Source organism: Ascaphus truei, chromosome 4 (genome assembly GCF_040206685.1).
Source record: "Ascaphus truei isolate aAscTru1 chromosome 4, aAscTru1.hap1, whole genome shotgun sequence".
Classification (NCBI taxonomy): Eukaryota; Metazoa; Chordata; class Amphibia; order Anura; family Ascaphidae; genus Ascaphus; species Ascaphus truei.
Window position 1 is genome coordinate 75,187,121 of NC_134486.1, and position 23,159 is coordinate 75,210,279.

At 56.2% G+C, this 23,159-nt stretch overlaps 1 protein-coding gene across 4 annotated transcripts in view; it reads right to left on the minus strand.

Moving 5' to 3' along the window:
* Nucleotides 1-23,159, minus strand: part of TASP1 (taspase 1) — a 243,041-nt gene that overhangs the window by 210,035 nt on the left and 9,847 nt on the right. For 3 of the 4 annotated variants that reach the window (XM_075596056.1, XM_075596053.1, XM_075596057.1), the window contains exons 2-4: nucleotides 4,928-4,992; nucleotides 4,449-4,672; nucleotides 2,374-2,441 (exon numbers count right to left, since the gene is read on the minus strand). In XM_075596056.1, the coding sequence (XP_075452171.1) occupies nucleotides 2,374-2,441; nucleotides 4,449-4,593 (213 nt within the window). In that variant the 5' untranslated portion in view covers nucleotides 4,594-4,672; nucleotides 4,928-4,992. Of the gene's footprint in view, nucleotides 1-2,373; nucleotides 2,442-4,448; nucleotides 4,673-4,886; nucleotides 4,993-23,159 lie in introns of all 4 variants that reach the window. The other variant, XM_075596055.1, reaches the window with a different exon arrangement.

The following is a 23,159-nucleotide window of genomic DNA, read 5'->3' on the forward strand; positions in this document are numbered from 1 at the left end:
TGAAATCAGACGTGGGTGAAAATGAGAGTCCCTTCTTAACAAATTTAGTTGTTCTTCACTGAAAACATGATTAGAAAGATTGAAGACCTGCAAAGCGTCTGTGCCACTACAGACTGTTTTTATTAAGTGGGGGCTGAAGGATTTTTGTTTCCCCTTAGGATTCTTTTTTCCCCTGCGGGTTTTGCGTTTAGCTGGGTCTGTGCTAAAAAACCAACCTTGTTGTCTTTAGAAGGTTTCCTGCCTCGGCCTCTAGCCTGACCTTGGGGCCTAGAACCTGATTGTTCCCCTTCAGACATATCTGTCTCCGATGAGGAATATTCAGAGAAGTTTCCCCTTCTCCTAGATCTTGTAGGGAATCTATAAACAGTGCCCTGTTCATAGTCGTTACTATCCCGGAGGAACTTCTTGTGTTTCCTATCCTTCAACTCCTTTTTAAATTTTTCCATATTTGTTTCTAGCTGACGCTCCATTTCCTCAAATTCCTTTAACTTATTATATTTAATGATGTCCTTTACACTGATATCTAGATCTTTATTAGTTATATCTAATCGTGTTTTTTCATGCTCAATTAGTAAGGTCATTAATTCATTTGAGCAATTGGATAAGGTATCTTCCCACTTTTTGATAAAGTCTGCAGATGTAATATAATATGCAGGGCTCAATCTCAATCCGCGTGGAATCATGCTGGATTCAAGATATTTCTGTAAACTCGTAATCTCCCACCAGACCTGTGACTGAGTCCGTAACAATTTAGAGATGTTACGAAAATAATTAATTATATCATGATCTGTTTCTGACATGCCTGATGGTGTGGTAGTAAACACATTTTTGGCTTCGTCCTGCCAACTAAAGATATCCATGCCACTCGTAAGGTATCCAGCCATGGTATGTATGGATAAGGATCCATATGTTTAGGGATAGTCCCATCTCAACTGCTAGTATCATTTACTTATCATTCGAGCTATTTACTGATTTCGTGGGCTTTTTTGGCTCACCCTGGCTGTTTGCACCATTTAACCTCTATCACCCTATTTTCAATTGTGAGGAGATCTTGGTGCATGTGTTATTTGATTTAATTCATTTTTATTACACACACTTTCGGTAATATATGTTTTAAGTATATAATAATAAAAGTTACTTTTAAATTAGTGGTGTGCATCTAAGTGAATTTTCTTTGGGGTGCAATCATTTTGCACTCTTCATTTTCACTTGCACACACACACACACACACACACACACACACACACACACACACACACACACACACACACACACACACACACACACACACACACACACACACACACACACACACACACACACACACACACACACTTATTATTTTAAAAAGGGAGTATGACAGGAGAACCACATAGGAAAAAACTGGCAAATTACTGTACTTTCATCAGGAGAGTTCCAGTCAAAATTATCTTATTTCTGCATTTAAAAAAAAAAAAAAAAAGTAAACTTAGAGGCACAAATATGACAAATGTCAGCTACTACTTTACAACTTTTATAATATCCCTTGTGTGCACATCCACGTCTCAAACAGGTCTGCAACCCGGCTTTTCACCATTATCTCTAGCATACAGTGCTTTCACTGCACGAAGGGATTCTGGGAACTGACATGCAAATGAGAACACAATGTCACCTTATCCTTCTTATCCACTTTAACATGGACCCCTATAAGCTTATGCCTGCTGCATTACACAGCTTCTCAGCACAGCCTGGTTAAAAGAAGTGTGTAGCCAGTAAACCTACTCAGGCGGCTGTTTTGACCTTTATGGTCTCATCAGTGTGAGGCTGGTTATACTGGCTTTGCAATATGAAGCTGGGATAGGTTTCAACCACACCAGAAATAAGTTATGGTGGAATCAAAAGTGTGTGTGGGGGGGGGGGGGGAGGGGGAATTACTCCAACATACTGTGTACAGCAAATAAAAATATCACTTGTGCGCACATTCACATCTCAGATAGGTGTTCAACCCAGCTTTTCACCATTATCTTTTAGCATAAAATGCTTCAACTGCAGCAAGGGACTCTGGGTAATGATATCCAAACGAGCACTATAAACTTATGCCTGCCATATTAGAGCTTTTTTAATTTAAATTCGTGTGCAAAATTGACAAATTTAGCCGTCAGTTCTTCATCTATGATGCTTTATTAATATTTATTCTGTGCTTTGCATGGCGATTTAGACTAATATGCTATTAGACATTAAAAAAAAAAGACCAACATTTCTTGAAGTAGCTGAATGTGGTTTAAAATCCTACAGTAATTGCTCTCCCCTAATGTGTAATAGTTTTTGACATTCATAGCAATGCTGGCAGAAAAACGCTCTATCTAGACATCGAGAGAGACACACAAGCCGTACCTTTTTACAGGCCCGTTTACAGACCAGTTTGTACTCCTTGGCTTTTGATTCAGAGTGATAACCTGCACCTAAAAGAAGAAAAATGTATCAAAAGACAAAAATGGATTGCCCTGGATACTTTTGTTTAAATGTCATATGCATTTAGAAATATTTAAGCTGGAAAAATTCTACTTTCTACATTGTCGACAAATGTAGAAGGCGACTTCAGCTAGTTTTTCAAAGGAGCCAAATCAGAAAAAACGCTGCCTGCAGCTCTTGAACACTGGACTTGAGGGTTAACCCCCCTTTCTTACATTGTGGCTCAACCAACAGTCTTGAAATTAGTGGCAGCAGATGGACAAAGATGTGGATCTGTCCCACCAACCGAGCTGAAGAGCCGTGATGTACTGTAGAATATTCAAAATATGCATACAAGGAGAGGTAGTCGCACTTTTAGTGTTCAAATGATCCTCAGACCATTTTACAAAATTTCGGAGTACAATTAATACCTGAAGGGTTAATTTTGTACCCCGAAATGTTTTTGAATACAAATAAAATGGTCTGAGGATTCTTTGAACGCTACGAGTGCGACCACCTCTCCTTGTTTGCATATTTTACAGCTTTTGCATTCTCCCTCCTTGCCATCAGATCAATCCATGGTGGCCCCCAACTGCGAGTTATTTGTTGGAAAACTTCTTGATAAAGGGACCATTCGTTTTGTCATTAAACGACTTCTACCTGTGTTATCCATGTTCTTAGTGACCTGGTAATGCAGGTCTGGGGCGGCACGTGGCTTGCACAGTGCCCCTGCTGTCAAACTCTTGTCAATGCACAGTCCTCTCTCTCATCATCCATTGGATTTCAGAAACTTGAGCCATCATTTGGGGGAATGGCCGATCTTCTGGATAGATTTGCTACTCGGCTATCACAAGCTTCGTAATCCTCTGGATGGGTACATTTGGCCTACCTCCCTAAAAAAAAACAACCACCCACCCCCCACCTCTACCAGTCTGATTTCAGAAGGTTTCCCTTGTATCATTCACCTTCCAGTACTTGCCACAGCCCGTAAGGGGTTAAGCCATCTAATAGCTGCTTCTGTACACTCGTATTCCCAGCAATCTGTTTCCTCTCACATCGTTTGTTTGCCTGTCTGAGCCGTCTTTCTAAAATGTCCACCGACAGCGTGGTATGTGACGTCAGCCGCCATCGTTCTTCCCAATGGTGCTTTTGTCCGACACCACCCGGCCCCTGCATGGCATGCTACACCCAACGCTAACGTCAGAGTACTGCAGTGGGACTTCGGACGACTTCACCTACGTGGGACTCTATGTCTGATTCCCCTTCCTCGTCCCAACAGCTGGCTGCAGCACTTGAGGCATCTCTGTGGTGCCGCGGGGCCTCCTGGGGACGCTGGCTAAACATTACTATACCAGCCCATACATACGTAAGTGCCTTTGCCGCCTTGCATCGGGGAACCAACATTACCTGCGAGCAGGCCACTTTCTGACACTTTTGTGCCCAGAAAAGGGTGTCTTTGATCCAACCTTCTTCCCAAATAGCCCAGCTTTAGAGCGTATCATTAAAAAAAATGTTAAATTCTAATCTTGGTGACTTTGTACCACCAGGTAGGACCAGAAAGCAAACACTCCACAGGTAAAGGGGGAGATGCCCTATGTAGCAAGCTTTTTTCTGTCCTACCTAAAGAGAAGGAGTATATAATTCATAGTGCCGTCGGGTTGACAGAAAGGAAAAGGGCTTTTTCGGTGGTGGAACAAAGTGTGTTCAGAGCGATATAGAAGTCAATGGATTCTCTACTAAAATAGTCGTTCTATCACTTTCTACGGAGCCTTGTGGATCCAGCTCTCGGAGTACCAGTTGAAATAAAAAAAAAACAAGGAACATTTCCAGATAAAGATACTTGTAATTCTAAAATGCACTACATAAAAAAGGAGCATTATGTAATGTAGCTATGAAACTCAGTAGATATAAGTTGTAAAGCATTGAAATCAAATTCATTTCAGTCACTAGTAATCCTGCCTGTGTACAATATGGTCTTAATGTTTCTAATTAATACCTCGATACCTGTGCCATTTTACCTGCATGCACCAACACAAATCCAACCCTTTTCTCGCTTTGGGTTTTGCTGGACTCCAGTTCATTGGCAGATTCTGTCTCCTTTCTACTCGTGACCTGAGATGATTTAGAAGGCAACACGTCTGATGAATTCAAAGACTTCTCCATGGTGATACACCACAGTTATCATTGCTCTTTTCGGAAAGTGCATCCTGATAAGCAAAAGTCAGAGTGGCCAAGGGTCCACCTACAACAAATGAAAATTATAATCAGTTATGACATTTAATTAACTTAGATTTCAGGCTTGATAAACTCAGACAAATAAATAAGCAAATCAAAAGGTTTACTTCCATCATTCGTAGAAATAGGACACGACAATCTTTAAACAAAGAAAAAGATAAAAAATAAAAATAAATATATACACACACACACACACACACACACGGCAAGTAACAATGCACCTTTAATATTAGGTCTTCAACAGGTTGGAATTGATACGCACATACTGTAATTGTCTTTTATGATGCTTCCTTCTTAATGACATCAACATCTGTCATTTTCTTCATTCTACACATTGGACCACACAAAAGAGACACAATTAAGGCCACATATAATAAGCAGCACGGCATGTCGAGAGCACACAATTCGACTAATGAAAACCTTGCAAATATTTTGTTCTGTTTGATCTTGGGGAAACCATTGTTGCAGTTTGTGGCTTAGTGCATGCAGTATGTCAAAACTCACAGAGGTCCTCAAGCAATACTCTCCATGCGATGGGACGATAGAATCCCTAGCTGGTGTGTGTAAATATTGCACAGCAAGAAACTCCTCATGTGCAATGCTGTGTCGTGTCTAAAGACTAAAGTAACATACTGTAAGTGGTACTGGCCTGAAAAATAAACGTTCTTATCAACACCTTTATTATAAGTTTTTTGATTTTAAGTTTACTTGAAAGAATGCATTAAATTCTCCAGGACATTTTCTGTAATTTAATAGATTACAATTTAGGAGGGTACAAACTCTGTTCAATGGCCAGGATCCATATACTCAGGATCAACTCTGAAACTTCAAAAGACAGGGGAGCCCAATGCTACATCCAATTGACAAAACATATATGGTAATGAGTATAAAGTTAAATACTTCAATAATAATATTTTCTTGGTTATTTAGTTAAACCCCAAAGCGTCATAAGCCTAAATGTCAACATCAAGGCATAAACAAATTTGCAGGTCCAAACACTAGCATTGGGCTGCCCTGTCTTTTGCTATATACATTTGTCACGCTCAGTAGCACTCCTTTTGACATACATATATATACATAAGGTGCATTCCCAGTAAAATCAACCCCACACTGATGAGACCCATCAAGGTCGAAACAGCTGTCTGTGGGTGGTTTTCTGGGTATGCACCTTAACCATGGCTGTGCTCAAAGCTGTGACCATGCAGCAAGCTTAAGCCTATAGGGAACCATGTTAAAAATGGTTATTGAGGCAAAAAGTGACACTGTGTGCTCATTTGCATGTCATTTCCCAGAATCCCTTGCTGCAGTGGAAGAGCTGTATGCTGGGTGATAATGGGGAAAGGCGGGGCTGCAGACCTGCCTAAGACATGCAGATGAGCATACAGTTATATTTGCATATATATATATATATATATATATATATATATATATATATATATATATATATATATATATATATATATATATATATATATATATATATATATATATATCTATGAAAGAAAAAGAGAAAAAAACAGGCGCACACCTAGTGCATTAAAGTAAAACAAACAATTTATGGAACATTAAAAAAGACAAATGCCCACTCACAAGTCAAACGGTAAAATAAAGCAGTTATGAGATTGGCTCTCATATGCCAGCAGTAGCGTCCGGATCAGCAATGGAGACCTGTCCTACACGTGTGGCTCAGTCTCCTTCACCGGAAGTGACGTCCTCCCGGTCGTGTGCCCCGCAAAAGGAAATCCCTCCGGGAACCACAGGAACCACAGCCTGTGCCCTAGCTTGCTTGCGTCTGGCTGCTGCACTACCAGGAGTGGGAAGGATGTGTCCGCTTTTGTTGTCTGGCTCACCGCTCTCACACTGCAATACAAGTAGTCCGTGATAGCTGTATTCAGTGGGAAAGTGCCTCCTCCGTCTTAGCCACGCCCAACGCGTTTCGTCATCAAAGATGACTTATTCAGGGGGATACCCTAAAGATGACTTATTCAGGGGGATACCCTGAAGAAGTCATCTTTGATGACGAAACGCGTTGGGCGTGGCTAAGACGGAGGAGGCACTTTCCCACTGAATACAGCTATCACGTACTACTTGGATTGCAGTGTGAGAGCGGTGAGCCAGACAACAAAAGCGGACACATGCGGACACATCCTTCCCACTCCTGGTAGTGCAGCAGCCAGACGCAAGCAAGCTAGGGCACAGGCTGTGGTTCCTGTGGTTCCCGGAGGGATTTCCTTTTGCGGGGCACACGACCGGGAGGACGTCACTTCCGGTGAAGGAGACTGAGCCACACGTGTAGGACAGGTCTCCATTGCTGATCCGGACGCTACTGCTGGCATATGAGAGCCAATCTCATAACTGCTTTATTTTACCGTTTGACTTGTGAGTGGGCATTTGTCTTTTTTAATGTTCCATAAATTGTTTGTTTTACTTTAATGCACTAGGTGTGCGCCTGTTTTTTTTCTCTTTTTCTTTCATAGGTATCTACAAGGGAGTTGTGATCCCTTTCCAACGGGCTGCCATTACCTGGATGCACTTTATTGGAACTGGACTCTATGTTTTTTAAGGTTTTGGTGTTTTTTCAATAATTTTTATGTATTTTTTAATAATAATATTTTTATTTTTACATTTTTTATAGTAGTTTTTATTAAAGTTAATTTCACTTAAACTGTGTCACCCCTATAACATAGGATCCATTTAATATTTATACCCCCTCTGGCCACCCCATAGGTTGTCTCAACACAGTAGCTAACTTGCTCACAGTTAGGCAGGTTGTAATAATAGGCGCTCCTTAATTTTCTGTTTTGTTGTGATATATATATATATATATATATACATATACAGTGTTCGACAAACCTATACATTTGCTCGCCCCGGGTGAGTGGATTGAACCCCCGGGCGAGTAAATATTGGCCCAAGCAGCACACGTTTGGTACTAAGTGGCGAGTAGATTTTTTTGTGTGGCGAGTAGATTTTTTTGTTGATTTGTCAAAATATATATATATATATATATATATATATATATATATATATATATATATATATATATATAGTGGTGGGTGTTGGGGTTTGAGCGTGCTGGGAAAGTGTGTGTTAATTGAACTCTGAAACTTGGATAGATAAACACCAACAAGTTATTCAAATTATTTTATTTATGCTACGTAACCCCCCACAAAACTATACAGGAGTAAGCGTATTAACAGTGTTTATGTTTGTTATATAACAAAGTCATAAGCGTTTTTCTATTACGTGTTTATGTCCATTTATGATATTTAATGAAGCTATAAGGGAGCGAGCTGCCAATAATAAATTACTAACTTATTAAAGAAGAAAGCTGCAGAACACAACTGAATTTCATTTCTTTGAGAACTGTGGTGCTGTTACACAAGTGCGGAAGTGGAAGGCCATTCCCTATAGTTATTACTGTATCATGTCTAGACTCCCTGTATAACGAAGGAATTGGCTCAACCCATTCCATACAAGCATTTGTTTTTATTCATTGCCACTCAATCTCCACCCCACCAGTAGTGTCTCATACACCACTTCTCCTCCAGCTAAGGCTGCGTTCTATAGTAGAACGCGCTAGCTTCCGTGCTCCTTCGTAACCCAGCGTAGCACGCGAAATACACACTTGTTTATATCGCGAAGCAGCAGTCTCCCTGTTAGCGCAGGGGCACGCGCACTATGCACATATGCACAGGTGTCCTAGTGTTTGTTTCGGCACAAGCTACGTAGCTGGCGCCGTATCCTGCACTATGGACGCAGCCTAAGAGCTCAAGAAAGTCTCACAGAAGGAATGCCTGGGGCCTCTGTCTGTCGCTTCCTTACCCCCAAAGACCGCAGCAGTAAAGGCTTTATCTTCCTAGGCTACTGGTGATTACAAGAAAGTCACTTTTCTTCAGGATTTTTGTAAAAAAAAAGAAAAAAATCATCCTCAAAATAATTTATTTGCCAATATTAATCTCAAAAATGATAATACTGGTTCACAAATAAAAAAAAACTTAATCCAGCCATTTGCGCTTATGTACGGTAATCAGGCTGCGCGGCATATAGTGCCTGACGACGCGACGTCGCTCCGACTCAAATACAGTGACTCCGACGCAAGCGCTTATAGTAAGCGCGACAGCGACGGAGCGACCAAAAAATTTGAAGACGGGAAAATTTGTTTTTTTAGACAGTCGCCCCATGTGACTCTATAAACCAATCAAATTGCGCGTCACGCACATTTTAGTGACTTCACTGGCCTCGTCGCCAGTGACGTCGCTAAAAATCAAATTACAACTTTCGCCAGTGGCGACGGGTGACGTCATTGGTCGCGTCGCCAGCACTATAAGCGCGGCCTTAGGGTTGTACAGACTAAATGGAAGGAAGCCGAGTGGGCAACAGACAGAATAGGAGATAAGTGAAGGCTGATGAACATACACAACTTTCCCAGGACTAGTACACACACACACACACACACATACCCCTCCCCCCTCACCCCACCCGCTTCTCCCACCCTCCCCTCGCACGCACGTTTCTCTCGTCTCCCCTCGCACGCACACTTCTCCCCTCGCACATACGTTTCTCCCCCTCCCCTCGCACGCATCTCCCCGCCCCCCACGCTTCTCCCCACCTCCGCAAGCACGCTTCTCCCCTCGCACGCACGCTTCTTTCCCCTCCTCGCACGCACGCTTATCCCCTCACACGCTTTTCCCCCTCGCACGTACGCTTATCCCCTCGCACGCTTCTCCCCCCCATCCCCTCACACATACGCTTATCCCCTTGCACGCTTCTCCCCCCCCTCCCCTCACACATACGCTTATCTCCTCGCACACTTCTCCCCCCCTCCCCTCACACACACGCTTATCCCCTCGCACGCTTCTCCCCCCCTCCCCTCACACATGCGCTTATCCCCTCGCACGCTTCTCCCCTCCCTCACACATACGCTAATCCCCTCGCACGCTTCTCCCCCTCCCCTCGCATGCTTGTCCCCACTCTCGCACGCACGCTTCTCCCCCTCCCCTCGCCCACACATCACCCTCCCCTCGCACGCACGCTTGTCCCCCCTCCCCACGCACTCTTGTCCCCCCTCCCCACGCACTCTTGTCCCCCCTCCCCACGCACGCTTGTCCCCCCTCCCACGCACGCTTGTCCCCCTCCCACGAACGCTTCTCGATTCTCCCATTTCCCCTTGCAAGAACGTTTCTCCCCCTCCCATGCTCTTTCCCCCTCCCATGCTTATTTCCCCTCCCACGCACTCTTCCCCCTCCCTTCGCACGCAATCTCTTCCCCCTTCACTCGCACGCAATCTCTTCCACCCTTCCCTCGCACGCTCCTCGACCCTCCTGCCCCTCCCCTCGCATGCTCCTCCTGTTGCACGCACGCTCTTCCCACCTCTCCTTGAACACACGCTCTTTTCCCCTACCACGCACTATCCCCCTTGGACACACTCTCTTCCCCCTCCCTTCGCATGCAATCTCTTCACCCCTTCCCTTGCACGCTCCTCCCCTCGCAAGCTACTCCCCCCTAAAACACTCCTCCCCATCCCCTAGCACTCTCCTTCCCCCTCCCCTCGCATGCTTCTCCCCCTCCCCATGCACGTTTCTCTCCCTGCCCCAGCACGCACACTTATCCCCCTCCTCTCGCACGCGTCTCCCCTCGCACGGTTCTCCCCTCGCACGCATTGCTTCTCCCCCTCCGCACGATTCTCCCCCTTCCCCTCTCCTCCCCTCACGATTCTCCCCTTGCGCTCTTCTCCCCCTTCCCCTCGCACGCTTCTCCCCCTCGCTTCTCCAACCCTCACACGTGTAACCCCCTCCCCTTGCACGCTTCTCCCCCTCCCCTCACACCTCCCTCCCCCTTCGCACTCTTCTCCCCACCCCTCACACGCACGCTTCCCCCCACCCCTCGCACGCTTCTCCCCCTCCCCTCGCTCGCTTCTCCCCCTCCCCTCGCACGCTTCGCACGCTTCTCCCCATCCCCTTGCACGCACGCTTCTCCCCCACCCCTCGCACGCTTCCCTTCCGCACGCTTCCCCTCCGCACGCTTCTCCCCCACCCCTCGCACACACGCTTCTCCCCCTCCCCCCGCTCGCTTCTCCCCCCTCCACTCGCACACGTCTCCCCCTCCCCTCACACGCTTCTCCTCCTCACACACACTTCTCACCCCCTCCCCTTGCACGCTTCTCCTTTCACGCATGCTTCTCAACCCCTCGCTCGCACGCTTCTACTCCTCCGCACGCTTTCCCGTTCTACCCCTCCCCTTGCTAACTTCTCCCCCCTCCCCTTGCACACACTCTACTCCCCCCTTCCCGCGCTAACACCTCCCCCTCCTCTCGCACGCTTTCCCCTCGCGCCAACGCTTCTCCCCCTCCCCTCGCAACAAGCACGCTTCTCCCCCTCCCCTCGCACCAAGCACGCCCTCGCATGCTTCTCCCCCTTCCCCTCCCCCGCACTTCTCACCCCTACAATCGCACTCTTTCCCACCCCCTCGCTCGCCCGCTTCTCCCCCTCCCCACACACGCTTCTTCCCCTACCCTTGCACTCTTCTCACCTTTCCCCTCGCACGCACGCTTCTCACCCCTTCCCTCCCCTTGCACGCTTCTCACCCATCCCCTCGCACTCGCTCTTCTCCCCCCTCCCCTCGCACGCTTCCCCACTTCCCCTCGCACGCTTTCTCCACCTTCTCCTCGCACGCTTTCTCCCCCTTCCCCGCTTCTCCCCCCATCACCTCACACGCTTCTCCCCCTCCCCCCACTCCCCGCCCCCTTCTCCCCCCACTCCCCGCCCCCTTCTCTCCCCCCTTGCACACTTCTTACCTCTCCCACAAACGCTTCACCCACTCCCCGTGCACGCTTCTGCCCCTTCCCCTCGCACGCTTCTCCCCCTCGCTTCTCCAACCCTCACACGTGTAACCCCCTCCCCTTGCACGCTTCTCCCCCTCCCCTCACACCTCCCTCCCCCTTCGCACTCTTCTCCCCCACCCCTCACACGCACGCTTCCCCCCACCTCTCGCACGCTTCTCCCCCTCCCCTCGCTCGCTTCTCCCCCTCCCCTCGCACGCTTCTCCCCATCCCCTTACACGCACGCTTCTCCCCCACCCCTCGCACGCTTCTCCCCCACCCCTCGCACGCTTCCCTTCCGCACGCTTCCCCTCCGCACGCTTCTCCCCCACCCCTCGCACACACGCTTCTCCCCCTCCCCGTCTCCCCCTCCCCTCGCACGCTTCTCAACCCCTTTGCACGCACGCTTCTCCCCCTCACCTTGCACGCTTCTCCCCCACGCTTCTCCCCCTCACCTTGCATGCACACTTCTCACCCCCTCCCACTTCTCAAACCCCTCCCCTCGCACGCTACTCAACCCCTCACTCGCAAGCTTCTACCCTTCTCCTCGCTCACACGCTTCTACCCCTCCCCAACAGCTCCCCCTCCTCGCTTGCTTCTCCCCCCTCCCCTCACATGCACACTTTTCATCCCCCTCCCACGAGTCTCCCCTCGCACGGTTCTCCCCTCGTACTCTTCTCCCCCTCCCCTTGCACGAACGCTTCTGCCCCTCGTTCGCACGCTTCTCCCCCTCCCACGCTTCTCTCCCTTGCTTCTCCTCCAACCCTCGCACGCTTCTCCCCTCGCACACACCTCCCCCTCCTCTCGCACGCTTCTCCCCCTAGCTTCTACAACCCTCGCACGCTTCGCCACCTCCCCTTGCACGCTTCCCCCTCCCCTCACACCTCTCCCTCCCTTCGCACGCATGCTTTTCAACCCTTCTGCACGCACGCTTCTTCCCCTCCCCTCGCATCTCCCCCCCGCACGCACGCTTCTCCCCCCCGCACGCACGCTTCTCCCCCACCCCTCGCACGCTTCCCCTCGCACGCACGCTTCTCCCCCACCCCTCGCACCCTTCCCCCTCGCATGCACACTTCTCCCCCACCCCACACGTTTCTCCCCGCATGCACACTTCTCCCCCACCCCTTTTCAACCCTTCTGCACGCACGCTTCTTCCCCTCCCCTCGCATCTCCCCCCCGCACGCACGCTTCTCCCCCCCGCACGCACGCTTCTCCCCCACCCCTCGCACGCTTCCCCTCGCACGCACGCTTCTCCCCCACCCCTCGCACCCTTCCCCCTCGCATGCACACTTCTCCCCCACCCCACACGTTTCTCCCCGCATGCACACTTCTCCCCCACCCCTCGCACGTTTCTCCCCCACCCCTCACACGCTTCTCCTCCTCACACACACACACACTTCTCACCCCCTCCCCTTGCACGCTTCTCCTTTCACGCATGCTTCTCAACCCCTCGCTCGCACGCTTCTACCCCTCCGCACGCTTTCCCGTTCTACCTCTCCCCTTGCTAACTTCTCCCCCCTCCCCTTGCACACACTCTACTCCCCCCTTCCCGCGCTAACACCTCCCCCTCCCCTCGCACGCTTTCCCCTCGCGCCAACGCTTCTCCCCCTCCCCTCGCAACAAGCACGCTTCTCCCCCTCCCCTCGCACCAAGCACGCCCTCGCATGCTTCTCCCCCTTCCCCTCCCCCGCACTTCTCACCCCTACAATCGCACTCTTTCCCACCCCCTCGCTCGCCCGCTTCTCCCCCTCCCCACACACGCTTCTTCCCCTACCCTTGCACTCTTCTCACCTTTCCCCTCGCACGCACGCTTCTCATCCCTTCCCTCCCCTTGCACGCTTCTCACCCATCCCCTCGCACTCGCTCTTCTCCCCCCTCCCCTCGCACGCTTCCCCACTTCCCCTCGCACGCTTTCTCCACCTTCTCCTCGCACGCTTTCTCCCCCTTCCCCGCTTCTCCCCCCATCACCTCACACGCTTCTCCCCCTCCCCCCACTCCCCGCCCCCTTCTCCCCCCACTCCCCGCCCCCTTCTCCCCCCCCTTGCACACTTCTTACCTCTCCCACAAACGCTTCACCCCCTCCCCGTGCACGCTTCTGCCCCTTCCCCTCGCACGCTTCTCCCCCTCGCTTCTCCAACCCTCACACGTGTAACCCCCTCCCCTTGCACGCTTCTCCCCCTCCCCTCACACCTCCCTCCCCCTTCGCACTCTTCTCCCCCACCCCTCACACGCACGCTTCCCCCCACCTCTCGCACGCTTCTCCCCCTCCCCTCGCTCGCTTCTCCCCCTCCCCTCGCACGCTTCTCCCCATCCCCTTACACGCACGCTTCTCCCCCACCCCTCGCACGCTTCTCCCCCACCCCTCGCACGCTTCCCTTCCGCACGCTTCCCCTCCGCACGCTTCTCCCCCACCCCTCGCACACACGCTTCTCCCCCTCCCCGTCTCCCCCTCCCCTCGCACGCTTCTCAACCCCTTTGCACGCACGCTTCTCCCCCTCACCTTGCACGCTTCTCCCCCACGCTTCTCCCCCTCACCTTGCACGCACACTTCTCACCCCCTCCCACTTCTCAAACCCCTCCCCTCGCACGCTACTCAACCCCTCACTCGCAAGCTTCTACCCTTCTCCTCGCTCACACGCTTCTACCCCTCCCCAACAGCTCCCCCTCCTCGCTTGCTTCTCCCCCCTCCCCTCACATGCACACTTTTCATCCCCCTCCCACGAGTCTCCCCTCGCACGCTTCTCCCCTCGCACGCTTCTCCCCCTCTGCACGATTCTCTCCCTTCCCCTCCCCTCACGGTTCTCCCCTCGTACTCTTCTCCCCCTCCCCTTGCACGAACGCTTCTGCCCCTCGTTCGCACGCTTCTCCCCCTCCCACGCTTCTCTCCCTTGCTTCTCCTCCAACCCTCGCACGCTTCTCCCCTCGCACACACCTCCCCCTCCTCTCGCACGCTTCTCCCCCTAGCTTCTACAACCCTCGCACGCTTCGCCACCTCCCCTTGCACGCTTCCCCCTCCCCTCACACCTCTCCCTCCCTTCGCACGCATGCTTTTCAACCCTTCTGCACGCACGCTTCTTCCCCTCCCCTCGCATCTCCCCCCCGCACGCACGCTTCTCCCCCCCGCACGCACGCTTCTCCCCCACCCCTCGCACGCTTCCCCTCGCACGCACGCTTCTCCCCCACCCCTCGCACCCTTCCCCCTCGCATGCACACTTCTCCCCCACCCCACACGTTTCTCCCCGCATGCACACTTCTCCCCCACCCCTCGCACGTTTCTCCCCCTCCCCTCGCACGTTTCTGCCCCTTCCCTTGGCACGCTTCTGCCCCTTCCCCTCGCACGCGACTCCCCCTTCCCCTCGCACGCGTCTCCCCCACGCTTCTGTATCTCCCCTCCCACGCTTCTCCCCCTCCCCTTCGCACGCACGCTTCTCCCACTCCCCTCGCACGCACGCTTCTAACCCCTCCCCTCGCATGCACGCTTCTAACCCCTCCCCTCGCACGCACGCTTCTAACCCCTCGCACGCACGCTTCTAACCCCTCGCACGCACGCTTCTAACCCCTCCCCTGCTCTACCCCTCCCCCGCTTCTACCCCTCCCCAAGCTCACACCTCCCCCGCTCGCTTCTCCCCCTCCCCCCGCTCGCTTCTCCCCCCTCCACTCGCACACGTCTCCCCCTCCCCTCACACGCTTCTCCTCCTCACACACACACACACTTCTCACCCCCTCCCCTTGCACGCTTCTCCTTTCACGCATGCTTCTCAACCCCTCGCTCGCACGCTTCTACCCCTCCGCACGCTTTCCCGTTCTACCTCTCCCCTTGCTAACTTCTCCCCCCTCCCCTTGCACACACTCTACTCCCCCCTTCCCGCGCTAACACCTCCCCCTCCCCTCGCACGCTTTCCCCTCGCGCCAACGCTTCTCCCCCTCCCCTCGCAACAAGCACGCTTCTCCCCCTCCCCTCGCACCAAGCACGCCCTCGCATGCTTCTCCCCCTTCCCCTCCCCCGCACTTCTCACCCCTACAATCGCACTCTTTCCCACCCCCTCGCTCGCCCGCTTCTCCCCCTCCCCACACACGCTTCTTCCCCTACCCTTGCACTCTTCTCACCTTTCCCCTCGCACGCACGCTTCTCATCCCTTCCCTCCCCTTGCACGCTTCTCACCCATCCCCTCGCACTCGCTCTTCTCCCCCCTCCCCTCGCACGCTTCCCCACTTCCCCTCGCACGCTTTCTCCACCTTCTCCTCGCACGCTTTCTCCCCCTTCCCCGCTTCTCCCCCCATCACCTCACACGCTTCTCCCCCTCCCCCCACTCCCCACCCCCTTCTCCCCCCACTCCCCGCCCCCTTCTCCCCCCCCTTGCACACTTCTTACCTCTCCCACAAACGCTTCACCCTCTCCCCTTGCACGCTTCTGCCCCTTCCCCTGGCACGCGTCTCCTCCTTCCCCTCGCACGCGTCTCCCCCTTCCCCTGGCACGCGTCTCCCCCTTCCCCTCGCACGCGTCTCCCCCTTCCCCTCGCACGCGTCTCCCCCATCCCCTCGCACGCTTCTCCCCCTTCCCCTCGCACGCTTCTCCCCCTTCCCCTCGCACGCTTCTTCCCCACGCTTCTGTATCTCCCTTCCAACGCTTCTCCCCCTCCCCTCACATGCACACTTCTCCTGCTCCCCTCGCACGCTTCTCCCGCTCATCTTGCACGCACGCTTCTAACCCCTCCCCTCACACGCACGCTTCAAACCCCTCCCCTCGCACGCACGCTTCTAACCCCTCCCCTCGCACGCACGCTTCTAACCCCTCCCCTCGCACGCACGCTTCTAACCCCTCCGCACGCACGCTTCTAACCCTCCCCTCGCACGCACGCTTCTAACCCTCCCCTCGCACGCTTCTAACCCCTCCCCTCGCTCGCACGCTTCTAACCCCTCCCCTCGCTCGCACGCTCTATCCCTCCACCGCTTCTACCCCTCCCCCGCTTCTACCCCTCCCCTCCCTCGCTTTCCCCCCTCACTCGCTCACACGCTTCTACCCCTCCCCTCGCTCGCTCTATCCCTCCCCCGCTTCTACCCCTCCCTCCCTCGCTTTCCCCCTCCCTCGCTCACACGCTTCTCCCCCTCCCCCCGCTCGCTTCTCCCCTCCCCGCTCGCTTATCCCCCGCTTTTTCCCCATCGCTTGCTTCTCCACCCTCCACTCGCACACGTCTCTCCCTCCCCTCACACACTTCTCTCACACGCTTGCTTCTCAACCCATCTGCATGCTTCTCCCCCTCACATGCACACTTCTCACAACCTCCCCTTGCACGCTTCTCCTCTCACGCATGCTTCTCAACCCCTCGCTCGCACGCTTCTACCCCTCGGCACGATTGCCCACTTCTACCCCTCCCCTCGCTAACTTCTCCCCCCTCCCTTGCACACATTCTACTCCCCCCTTCCCTCGCTAACACCTCCCCCTCCCCTCGCACGCTTCTCTCCTCGCGCCAACGCTTCTCCCCCTCCCCTCGCAACAAGCACGCTTCTCCCCCTCCCCTCGCACCAAGCACTCCCTCGCATGCTTCTCCCTCTTCTCCTCGCTTCTCCCCCTTCCCCTCCACCGCACTTCTCACCCCTTCAATCGCACGCTTTCCCCCTCGCTCGCACGCTTCTCCCCCTCCCCACACACGCTTCTCACCCCTCCCCTCGCAGACACGCTTCTCACTTCTCCCTCACAAGCTTCTTCCCCTCCCCTTGCACGCTTCTCCCACTTCCCCTCGCACACTTTCTCCCCTTGCACGCTTCTCCCCCTGCACGCTTCTCCCCCTTCCCCTCGCACGCTTTCTTCCCTTCCCCTCGCACGCTTCTCCTTCTTCACCTCGCACGCTTCTCCCCTTCCCCTTGCACTCTTCCACCCCTCGCACGCTTCTCCCTCTTCCCCTCGCACGCTTCTCCCTCTTCCCCTCGCACGCTTCTCCCCCTTCCCCTCGCACGCTTTCTCCCCCTTCCACGCTTCTCCCTCTCCCCTCGCATGCTTCTCCCCCCCCCTCGCATGCTTCTCCCCCCATCCCCTCGCACACAGGCTCTTTCCCCCCCTCGCACGCAGGCTCTTCCTCCTCCACCCCCGCCACGCAGGCTCTTCCTCCCTCCCCCCCAAGCAGGCTCTTCCTCCTCCCCCCCTCAAGCAGGCTCCTCCTCCCCCATGCAAGCTCTTCCTCCATCCCCCCTCCACGCAGGATCTTCCTTCCTCCCTCCCTACCACGCAGGCTCTTCCTTCCTCCCTCCCTCCCTCCCACACAGGCTCTTCCTTCCTCCCTCCCTCGCAGACTCTTCCTTCCTCTCTCCCTCGCAGGCTCTTCCTCCTCCCTCCCTCCCTCGCAGGCTCTTCCTTCCTCCCTCCCTCGCAGGCTCTTCCTTCCTCCCTCCCTCCCTCGCAGGCTCTTCCTTCCTCCCTCCCTCGCAGGCTCCTCCTTCCTCACTCCCTCGCAGGCTCCTCCTTCCTCCCTCCCACGCAGGCTCCTCCTTCCTCCCTCCCACGCAGGCTCCTCCTTCCTCCCACGCAGGCTCCTCCTCCCTCCACGCAGGCTCCTCCTCCTCCCTCCACGCAGGCTCTTCCTCCCTCCCACGCAGAGTCTTCCTCCTTCACGCAGGCTCTTCCTCCCTCCCACGCAGAGCCTTCCTCCCTCCCTCGCAGGCTCTTCCTTCCTCCCTCCCTCGCAGGCTCTTCCTTCCTCTCTCCCTCGCAGGCTCCTCCTTTCGCAGGCTCCTCCTTCCTCCCTCCCTCGCAGGCTCCTTCCTCCCTCCCTCGCAGGCTCCTCCTCCCTCCCACGCAGGCTCCTCCTCCCTCCCACGCAGGCTCCTCCTCCCTCCCACGCAGGCTCCTCCTCCCTCCCACGCAGGCTCCTTCTCCCTCCCACGCAGGCTCCTCCTCCCTCCCACGCAGGCTCCTCCTCCCTCCCACGCAGGCTCTTCCTCCCTCCCCACCCAAGCAGGCTCTTCTACCCCCCCACGCAGGCTCTTCCTCCCTCCTCCCCCACACAAGCTCTTCCTCCCCCTCCACGCAGGCTCTTCCTCCCTCCACCCCCCAAGCAGGCTCTTCCTCCCTCCCTCGCAGGCTCTTCCTTCCTCCCTCCCTCACAGGCTCCTCCTTCCTTCCTCCCTCACAGGCTCCTCCTTCCTCCCTCCCTCGCAGGCTCCTCCTTCCTCCCTCCCTCGCAGGCTCCTCCTTCCTCCCTCCCTCGCAGGCTCCTCCTTCCTCCCTCCCACGCAGGCTCCTCCTCCCTCCCACACAGGCTCCTCCTCCCTCCCACACAAGCTCCTCCTCCCTCCCACGCAAGCTCCTCCTCCCTCCCTTCCACGCAGAGTCTTCCTCCCTCCCACGCAGTCTTCCTCCCTTCCACGCAGGCTCTTCCTTCCTCCCTCCCTCCCTCGCAGGCTCTTCCTTCCTCCCTCCCAGGCTCCTCCTCCCTCCCACGCAGGCTCCTCCTCCCTCCCACGCAGGCTCCTCCTCCCTCCCACGCAGGCTCCTCCTCCCTCCCACGCAGGCTCCTCCTCCCTCCCACGCAGGCTCCTCCTCCCTCCCACGCAGGCTCCTCCTCCCTCCCACGCAGGCTCCTCCTCCCTCCCACGCAGGCTCCTCCTCCCTCCCACCCCAAAGCAGGCTCTTCCTCCCTCCTCCCCCACACAAGCTCTTCCTCCCTCCCCCCTCCATGCAGGCTCTTCCTCCCTCCACCCCCCAAGCAGGCTCTTCCTCCCTCCCTCGCAGGCTCTTCCTTCCTCCCTCCCTCGCAGGCTCCTCCTTCCTCCCTCCCTCGCAGGCTCCTCCTTCCTCCCTCCCTCGCAGGCTCCTCCTCCCTCCCACGCAGGCTCCTCCTCCCTCCCACGCAGGCTCCTCCTCCCTCCCACGCAGGCTCCTCCTCCCTCCCACGCAGGCTCCTCCTCCCTCCCAAGCAGGCTCCTCCTCCCTCCCAAGCAGGCTCTTCCTCCCTCCCACGCAGGCTCTTCCTCCCTCCCACGCAGGCTCTTCCTCCCTCCCACGCAGGCTCTTCCTTCCTCCCTCCCTCCCACGAAGGCTCTTCCTTCCTCCCTCCCTCCCACGCAGGCTCTTCCTTCCTCCCTCCCTCCCACGCAGGCTCTTCCTTCCTCCCTCTCTCCCACGCAGGCTCTTCCTTCCTCCCTCCCACGCAGGCCCTTCCTTCCTCCCTCCCTCCCACGCAGGCTCCTCCTCCCTCCCACGCAGGCTCCTCCTCCCTCCCACGCAGGCTCTTCCTTCCTCCCACGCAGGCTCTTCCTTCCTCCCACGCAGGCTCTTCCTTCCTCCCACGCAGGCTCTTCCTTCCTCCCACGCAGGCTCTTCCTTCCTCCCACGCAGGCTCTTCCTTCCTCCCACGCAGGCTCTTCCTTCCTCCCTCCCTCCCACGAAGGCTCTTCCTTCCTCCCTCCCTCCCACGCAGGCTCTTCCTTCCTCCCTCCCACGCAGACTCTTCCTTCCTCCCTCCCTCCCTCCCACGCAGGCTCTTCCTTCCTCCCTCCCTCCCACGCAGGCTCTTCCTTCCTCCCTCCCACGCAGACTCTTCCTTCCTCCCTCCCTCCCACGCAGGCTCTTCCTTCCTCCCACCCTCTCACGCAGGCTCTTCCTTCCTCCCTCCCAAGCAGGCTCTTCCTCCCTCCCACGCACTCTCTTCCTCCCTCCCACGCACGCTCTTCCTCCCTCCCACGCACGCTCTTCCTCCCTCCCACGCACGCTCTTCCTTCCTCCCTCCCTCCCTCCCTCGCAGGCTCCTCCTTACTCCCACGCAGGCTCCTCCTTCCTCTCTCCCTCGCTCTTCCTCCCTCCCACGCAGGCTCTTCCTCCCTCCCTCCCACGCAGGCTCTTCCTCCCTCCCACGCAGGCTCTTCCTCCCTCCCTCCCACGCAGGCTCTTACTTCCTCCCTCCCTCCCACGAAGGCTCTTCCTTCCTCCCTCCCACGCACGCTCTTCCTTCCTCCCTCCCACGCAGGCTCTTCCTTCCTCCCACCCAGGCTCTTCCTTCCTCCCACCCAGGCTCTTCCTTCCTCCCACCCACGCGCGCTCTTCCTCCCTCCCACCCACGCGCGCTCTTCCTCCCTCCCACTCACGCAGGCTCTTCCCTCCTCCCTCCCTCCCACGCAGGCTCTTCCTTCCTCCCTCCCTCCCACGCAGGCTCTTCCTTCCTGCCACGCAGGCTCTTCCTCCCTCCCTCCCACGCAGGCTCTTCCTTCTTCCCTCCCTCCCACGCAGGCTCTTCCTTCCTCCCTCCCTCCCACGCAGGCTCTTCCTTCCTCCCTCCCACGCAGGCTCTTCCTTCCTCCCTCCCTTGCCGGCTCTTCCTTCCTCCCTCGCCGGCTCTTCCTTCCTCCCTCCCTCGCAGGCGCTTCCCTCCTCCGTCCCTCGCAGGCTCTTCCCTCCTCCCTCCCTCGCAGGCTCTTCCCTCCTCCCTCCCTCGCAGGCTCTTCCCTCCTCCCTCCCTCGCAGGCTCTTCCCTCCTCCCTCCCTCGCAGGCTCTTCCCTCCTCCCGCCCTCGCAGGCTCTTCCCTCCTCCCGCCCTCGCAGGCTCTTCCCTCCTCCCGCCCTCGCAGGCTCTTCCCTCCTCCCTCCCTCCCTCGCAGGCTCTTCCCTCCTCCCTCCCACGCAGGCTCGTCCCTCCTCCCTCCCACGCAGGCTCGTCCCTCCTCCCTCCCACGCAGGCTCGTCCCTCCTCCCTCCCACGCAGGCTCTTCCTTCCTCCCACGCAGGCTCTTCCTTCCTCCCACGCAGGCTCTTCCTTCCTTCCTCCCTCCCGCGCAGGCTCTTCCTTCCTTCCTCCCTCCCGCGCAGGCTCTTCCTTCCTCCCACGCAGGCTCTCCCTTCCTCCCACGCAGGCTCTTCCTTCCTCCCACGCAGGCTCTTCCTTCCTCCCACGCACGCTCTTCCTTCCTCCCACGCAGGCTCTTCCTTCCTCCCTCCCACGCAGGCTCTTCCTCCCTCCCTCCCACGCAGGCTCTTCCTCCCTCCCACGCAGGCTCTTCCTCCCTCCCTCCCACGCAGGCTCTTACTTCCTTCCTCCCTCCCACGCACGCTCTTCCTTCCTCCCTCCCTCCCACGCAGGCTCTTCCTTCCTCCCACCCAGGCTCTTCCTTCCTCCCACCCAGGCTCTTCCTTCCTCCCACCCAGGCTCTTCCTTCCTCCCTCCCACGCGCGCTCTTCCTCCCTCCCACCCACGCACGCTCTTCCTCCCTCCCACCCACGCGCGCTCTTCCTCCCTCCCACCCACGCGCGCTCTTCCTCCTTCCCACTCACGGAGGCTCTTCCCTCCTCCCTCCCTCCCACGCAGGCTCTTCCTTCCTCCCTCCCTCCCACGCAGGCTCTTCCTTCCTCCCACGCAGGCTCTTCCTCCCTCCCTCCCACGCAGGCTCTTCCTTCTTCCCTCCCTCCCACGCAGGCTCTTCCTTCCTCCCTCCCTCCCACGCAGGCTCTTCCTTCCTCCCTCCCTCCCACGCAGGCTCTTCCTTCCTCCCACGCAGGCTCTTCCTCCCTCCCTCCCACGCAGGCTCTTCCTTCTTCCCTCCCTCCCACGCAGGCTCTTCCTTCTTCCCTCCCTCCCACGCAGGCTCTTCCTTCTTCCCTCCCTCCCACGCAGGCTCTTCCTTCCTCCCTCCCTCCCACGCAGGCTCTTCCTTCCTCCCTCCCTCCCACGCAGGCTCTTCCTTCCTCCCTCCCTCCCACGCAGGCTCTTCCTTCTTCCCTCCCTCCCACGCAGGCTCTTCCTTCCTCCCTCCCTCCCACGCAGGCTCTTCCTTCCTCCCTCCCTCCCACGCAGGCTCTTCCTTCCTCCCTCCCTCCCACGCAGGCTCTTCCTTCCTCCCTCCCTCCCACGCAGGCTCTTCCTTCCTCCCTCCCTCCCACGCAGGCTCATCCTTCCTCCCTCCCTCCCACGCAGGCTCTTCCTTCCTCCCTCCCACGCAGGCTCTTCCTTCCTCCCTCCCACGCAGGCTCTTCCTTCCTCCCTCCCTCGCCGGCTCTTCCTTCCTCCCTCCCACGCAGGCTCTTCCCTCCTCCCTCCCTCGCAGGCTCTTCCCTCCTCCCTCCCTCGCAGGCTCTTCCCTCCTCCCTCCCTCGCAGGCTCTTCCCTCCTCCCTCCCTCGCAGGCTCTTCCCTCCTCCCTCCCTCGCAGGCTCTTCCCTCCTCCCTCCCACGCAGGCTCTTCCCTCCTCCCTCCCACGCAGGCTCTTCCCTCCTCCCTCCCACGCAGGCTCTTCCCTCCTCCCTCCCACACAGGCTCGTCCCTCCTCCCTCCCACGCAGGCTCTTCCTTCCTCCCACGCAGGCTCTTCCTTCCTGCCTCCCACGCAGGCTCTTCCTTCCTGCCTCCCACGCAGGCTCTTCCTTCCTGCCTCCCACGCAGGCTCTTCCTTCCTCCCTCCCACGCAGGCTCTTCCTCCCTCACTCCCACGCAGGCTCTTCCTTCCTTCCTCCCTCCCTCGCAGGCTCTTCCTTCCTCCCTCCCTCCCACACAGGCTCTTACTCCCTCCCTCCCACGCAGGCTCTTCCTCCCTCCCACCCTCCCACGCAGGCTCTTCCTTCCTCCCTCCCACGCAGGCTCTTCCTTCCTCCCTCCCACGCAGGCTCTTCCTTCCTCCCTCCCGCGCAGGCTCTTCCTTCCTTCCTCCCTCCCAGGCTCTTCCTTCCTTCCTCCCTCCCAGGCTCTTCCTTCCTT